The following is a 6417-nucleotide window of genomic DNA, read 5'->3' on the forward strand; positions in this document are numbered from 1 at the left end:
TCGCCCGAACGGATTATTACCGCGGCTACAACAGTAGTTTTTATCGGTGAAGTAAGATGGAATGCGCGGCGAGAGGTAACGTCAACGAATCCATAGAATCCGCGCGAGAACACCTCGAGCTCGGGATCTAGTAAAGGCTGTGCGCCGTATACGGAAAAAAAAAAAAAAAAAAAAAAAAAAAAGAAGAGAAAAGAGACGTCAGAGGGAAAAGTATTCGGAGGAAGAAAGTTCGCGCGGAAATCCGTGGCAAAAAATTCCGCTTCCGAACGATTTGCATTCGTCTGAAACGTTGTTTTTCTTTTTAGAAATGCCGTTTTTTTTTTTTTTTTTTACACTGTCTTTGTATTGTCTTTCGTATTTGCGTTCTTTCGTAAATATTGATCGTTTTATTTTTTATTCTTGTACGACGATGCGCAAATCCCACGACTTCCTCGAATAAAACGCGCGACCGATTGCGATCTGAAAGATCGCGGAGGTATCCGCGCAAAGTAACAGCCGGATTTTCTTGTTACAGCAATGCCAGTCGTTGAGGAAGGAAAACCGAAGGCTGCAGAGCGCCTTCCTGCAAAACGTTTTTCTCCAAGCGCGAGTCGACACGCTCCAATGGCAGGTCAAACAGGTTCGTAATCGTCCCCGCGATGCTTGAAAATCCGCAGAAGAAAGAAGAAGAAGAAGAAGAAGAAGAAGAAGAAGAGAGCAATGTAGCGACCGATAAGCCAACCGGTTTACCTCGCTCCGGTTACTCGATATCGCGTTAAACGTAACAAGTCGGCGTATACGATCAGGCTGGTTTTCTCCTTCGATGATCCGCGCGCGCGCTTTTCGTTGACCCGATTTTTCCCGCTCGGCCATCATCATTTCATGAATGAACTCACGTGCACGCACACACGCTGCCGTTCAATCTTTTCCAATTATCTTACCCACCCGTATAAATTCCCAACCTATCGAGTCGCATCTTTTCGGATTTCTCACGCGCTTTGTTTAAATATTATTTATGAATAATAAATAGTAAATTATTTATTCGCGTCCATTTTTTTATAATTAAAAATTACATTATTGTCAAAGTGTATTTTCCCGTTATAGTAAAATTGTTTCATTACTCTGATTAATAATATTACTAATATATATTTTTTATTAATTATTAGAGTAATATTTTTATTATTATTAGCACACAACATGCCGCGCTATTGTTATTTTTATTTTAACACGTGTTGTGTGAGTGAACACAATCTGTCGCCGCGATGACAGCTAGTATATACGCGTCTTACAAACCATATAATATTTATAATACACATTAGAGAGATGTCAGAAATACCTCATGAAAATCAAACTCGAAAGATAGTGAGAAAGAGAATTGGAGAAACAACTTTGATTAAAGTAAAGTCACGTGACAGGGAGGAGAGGATAAACAACACGCGAATAATTCACGTGACTGTACTTGAGTCGCGTGTTGTTTTTCCTCTCTTCTTCGTCTCACGTGACTTTAATCACATTTTTTAAAACACGTAAAGAAATAACGTTTCTGAGAACGTGAATTTCTCACTTCGAAATTTTATTTCGTCGCATATCTCCAAATCAGAAGCACAAAAAAAAGAATACTTTTTTTTATACTGTTTTGTTCTGATTGAGAACTAAAACGAAATTGATCGCGGTTCAGTCATTCTTGAGATATTGCTCCGTGAAAATCTCCTCACTCTTTTCAATCGCATGAATTTCCGCGTATAAGAGACACGATTTCGTGTTGCGCGCGAACTTGGCACTATATACCGTGCCTCTTGATTCGTACATAATAAATCGAGAAACGTCCAATCAGCGTTCAAGATAAAAGCGGCAACAATCAATATCGAGAGAATCGATTGCGATTATTTACACACGTTATATTTCTGTGGTAGGACTATCTTATTTATTAATAAATCTACTACAAAAAAAAAAGACAGTCAACGCGGATAATCACGAAAAAAACATCCGCTTTGATTTGTTCGCAGGTCGAATCGAACAGACAGATGTATCGTTCCACGATGGAACAGGTCGCTCATTTCTTGGGCCGGGCTCACAGGAGCCTGGAGATCCTTCACGCCAAGGAGAATCCCAAAGATAAGAGACGCGTGCCGCGTAGTCGCAGCGTTCACACGGTAGTGCACGCAGATCCCTCGCCGAGTCGCGGCACCGCGACGCTGTCCCCGTCGACTTCGTCCCCGTTCACGCGAGCCAAATCGGTCACGCAGATCGGATCGCCGAGCGTTACTTGTTTCCGCGAGTTCACCTGGTCGGTCTTGCGCCGAAACGACCCGGTGCACTGCACGTCGCCGCGCGCCAAGCCGCCACAGGATCTCAGCAAGAGCAGTGACAGTTCAATCGACAACATTGTTTATCGAGAACCCAAGCAAACGGAATTGAATCCGGACGAGATACCGCCGGAGAAATTGTCGCAGGAAGCGTTTAGGTGCGTAAAAACAAACGATTTGCAATGTCTCTCTAAGCGCGACGCGCAAATATTGCGTGTCAATTCAAAAATTCTCGCTAATAATTTCTCACAATTGTTAAACGTTTCGGACAATTATAATTTTTCAGATTACTGAGGACCATCGAGTCCCTGCTGGCGATGCGAGAACCCGATTTGGCGCGGATCGAGGACACCAGCGGTTTCTCGACCTCGCCGACGGCGGACCACCATCGTCATCACGACGCATCTCTCTCTCTGCCGAACGGTAATTTCGCGAACTCGACAACCTTGACGGAGGCCGGCGCCTATGTCGGATGTCGCGGTAACGTCGAGTCGAGTGGCGGCCAGCAGAACGACAGCAGTCTCGCCAAACCAATGTCGTCCAGTGTCGAGTTAAATCGAAATCTGCAGGCGTTCGTGCCGGGCGTGAGAAGATCGCCCGACACAACGTCTTGGAATTCCAGCAGCAGCAGCGGCAAGACGACCGAGGAGGAGGACACCGTCGCGCTCGCCGTCCCGTCGAACGGAACCACATCGACCGGAACGCCGAATTCGACACTGAGCAGAACCGCGAAACGAACGGAGAAGAAGGAATCGGGATCGGGTCAAAAAACGAAGATCAAACCGGCCAGCAGTCCGGTGAGCAGCGCCGAGGGCGAGAGTGGATTTTTCTCGATCAGCTCGTTTCAGGAGGTCGGTTTGCCCTCCTCGACGACGCTGTCGGTCACCCCCGTCAAGGGCTGCCACACCGAGGTGGGCCTGCCGGAGGTGCCGCTGGACAAAACCAGACATCGACGATGGTCCTCCACACCGGCGGAAATCCAAGCGCTCTTCAAGCAGCATCGAGCGAGCTTCGGCGGTACATCTCAACCCGCGACCGAGTCCGTCAGCGTGTGCTGGGTTTGAATCGTGCGAGTAAACAAAACTATACGATCCCACCGCAAACGATCGAAATTTTAATAACCGCCGACTCTTCGTAAAATAAATCGAGTCCGGTCGCGAACGCGCGGGATTAACGAAGCGATCGATTTCACAGAAACGAAAGAAGCGCGAGATGGAGAAGCGTTCTTACTTAATTAATCAGTGACTTTTGTAAATATAAAATTTCTGTTTTTAACATGTTTGCGCGAAAAAAAAAATTACGCAATATCGCAATAATGTTAAGACAGAAAGCGAGGAGGCCAAGCACGACGGAGAGAAAAAATAACGAATCGAAAGAAAACATCTCTGTAAACGTAAACTGCTCTGAGCGTGAGTAGTAGAGTTTTGTAAATGACGCGGCTATTCTATAAGTACATAGTACGAGCGATATCTAGTTGTTACCTATATACACACATTTTTGACAATCGCAATCAGCCATATCTCGCTCGTAATTTTCTTCGCGAACTTTGTTGTTTCCGATGTGTGAAACACACACACACACACACACACTTAGCTCGTTCATGCGCGCGTCGCCGATAACCTCGTACATTTGTTAGTTTCAATTTTGTTCATTAGAAATTTAGACTGACATGCTCGACTGACGTTTGACGTGTTGAATTCACAATAATTGTCGATTGTTCTTATTCGAAAAAAAAAAAAAAACGTCATTAGTTATATTATATTTAATAAATTAGATGCATTAATTAGAGACGTCGAGACGACGCTGATCTGATTCAGAATTCGAACGAGAATGAGAAAAATTTTAATAATTTATATCGCATCGTGGGCGATATGTAATTTACATATAAATTAATGTAAGACGATTTGTTGAATGAGTAATAAAATGCGGAAACAAAAAAACAACAAAAGAAAATGCACACGCGACCGAAAATCAATATTATTTTAATCGATTAATTGAAATATTTGAGAAAAAAAACGCTAACTGTTATATTTTGTACGTATTAATGAGTTACACTTGTTTACTTTAACAAGAGATTTGCATCTTTTGCAACTTTTTTTTTTTTAATTTTCAACTGTTAAAATTGAATTATTCGCATGTGTCTAATCATTGTGATTGATTTTGCATTTATTTTTAGCTTACAGCGTGACGATCAATTTTCGTATATGTATTATCCAATTTCTCGATATAATTGATAAAAAAAAACACACACAAATCTCAATATACAATTGTCCAGTACACAATATACGACTGCGTGCTTTAATTACTTAATTTAAATAGTGAAAAGATCAGTTATACACACACACACACATATCTCTTGACGTAACGAAACAGCGCGATCTGAGATTTCTAGTTCTAGAATTTACGAAAACACAAAATGTTCTCTGCATTTTTCTCATTGTGCGTAATTTGTCATTTTCACAATTCGCAACTATATTGTATAATAAAGCTGATTAACATGTCAAACACAGTCTTGATTTTTTTTCGTTTCCCATCCTACACACACACACATGCACATGCTATCTTTATCTCTGCGGAAAAAAAAACGTCTGTTTGCATATTTTTTACTTCTAAGTCGCTCGCAAGACGATCGCGACAGATTCGAAACCACTGACGTGACGTGAACTCGAGATGTATCGAAGTGCGATGTTGCGATTCTCGAAAGATCGAATCAACAGATTGTATTTTACGTATCGTAGCTGTTTTGTGTGTGAGACAAAATTTAAACGCAACTTTTAGTGTTTGTCGGCCGAGTTGGAGTTTACAAAGCAAAACGGTACGAAATTACAAAACTTTACAAGCAGAATCGAACGTTAAAAAATTCGATATCCAAGTCTAAGCAAGCTCGGAACAGAACCAAACAAATCCCGAACACAGTGCTTTATACAAAAACTCGCGATAAGAGACACACTGTTGCCATCTGGCGGGAAAACGGAAAAGAAGTGCGCGCGGCAACCAGACGCACACGTGAATATCGTATATAAAAGGATTTATCAATCGTTAGGAGCTTCCGACTATCTTATCTGTAAAAACTCTCTGATTTGAATTAATGAAAAGCACTCGAGGCCTTTTTCACATTACGTCGATAACTCTTCTGCCGAGACAAATTATTCTTTTTGTAAACTGTCGAAACGCTATTCGAATCAATCGATTTGCTCTCGCGTACAATTAAAAAACTTAAAAAAAGTTTTAGATTTGAATTGTTTTCACGTAATAAATAAATAATTATTTAAAACTCTCCTCACACAAATAAGTGGAATGCTGTAACGTCTTTTTAACGTTACGTTATAATACTAAAGTTTCGTATCAATAATCGGCCAAATAGACGCCATAACGTCAGTAGGAAAAAGAATTTTTTGAAATTTAATTGATTGTTTAACTCTTTTTGGTAATGAGAATAAAGTGGACATGAACGCGCAATGTAATTTAGTTAACAATCACGTTTGTGTGTATTTATTAATATGCACATTAATGTCTGGCTCAGAGGTTTCGGATTGTTTCTCAAAGTTTTATATAAAATAACGCGATCAGAGAGAACAATCTTGCAAGTAAGATTCACTTTATCAGAGTCACAAAACTTCTATTACTCAATGCAATATCTCTCAGAACGCGCCTACACTCTTCTCTGATTCTGATGTCACAGAACGCTGTTATATTTGTTTTACAAGAGAGAGAGAGAGAGAGAGTCGCTCATTTTTTATTGATAGCGATAATACGCCGACAGCGCTGTCAATTATTTGACAGTTCGTTTCACGAAACGTAAAAAAGATGAGATGAGAGAAAGGGGAAAAGGGAGAAAGAGAGCGAGAGCGAGAGAGAGAGAGAGAGAGAGAGAGAGAGAGAGAAAGAGAGAGAGAAGACCAAGGTCTGTCGAGCGATCGAACGCAATTCGGCGCCGGTCGACGTCGGCTTTCTGGCGCGATGCGGCGTCGCGGTGCTGCGGGTTGTTAATGCGGGGTCGCAGCGAGCGGGAAAGAGATCGCGCGTGAGCGAGAGAGAGAAGGCGCGGTCGCGGTTGCGCGCGCACAGTCTGATAACGCTGAGCAGGCAAGCCACGAGCACTCGGGTGCTCGTTATCAGTGCGGCAGGCGTC

At 42.2% G+C, this 6417-nt stretch overlaps 1 protein-coding gene across 1 annotated transcript in view; it reads left to right on the forward strand.

Moving 5' to 3' along the window:
• The window catches only part of LOC109855946, a 37481-nt gene extending 32710 nt beyond the window's left edge, over nt 1–4771 (forward strand). Inside the window, exons 3-5 of the mRNA XM_020430685.1 lie at nt 515–619; nt 1986–2443; nt 2572–4771. Of these exons, the coding sequence (XP_020286274.1) occupies nt 515–619; nt 1986–2443; nt 2572–3349 (1341 nt within the window). The 3' untranslated portion in view covers nt 3350–4771. The remainder of the gene's footprint in view (nt 1–514; nt 620–1985; nt 2444–2571) is intronic.
• The last annotated feature ends 1646 nt before the right edge of the window (nt 4772–6417 follow it).

This window comes from Pseudomyrmex gracilis, unplaced genomic scaffold (assembly GCF_002006095.1).
Source record: "Pseudomyrmex gracilis isolate BER0280 unplaced genomic scaffold, ASM200609v1 scaffold_102, whole genome shotgun sequence".
NCBI lineage: Eukaryota > Metazoa > Arthropoda > Insecta > Hymenoptera > Formicidae > Pseudomyrmex > Pseudomyrmex gracilis.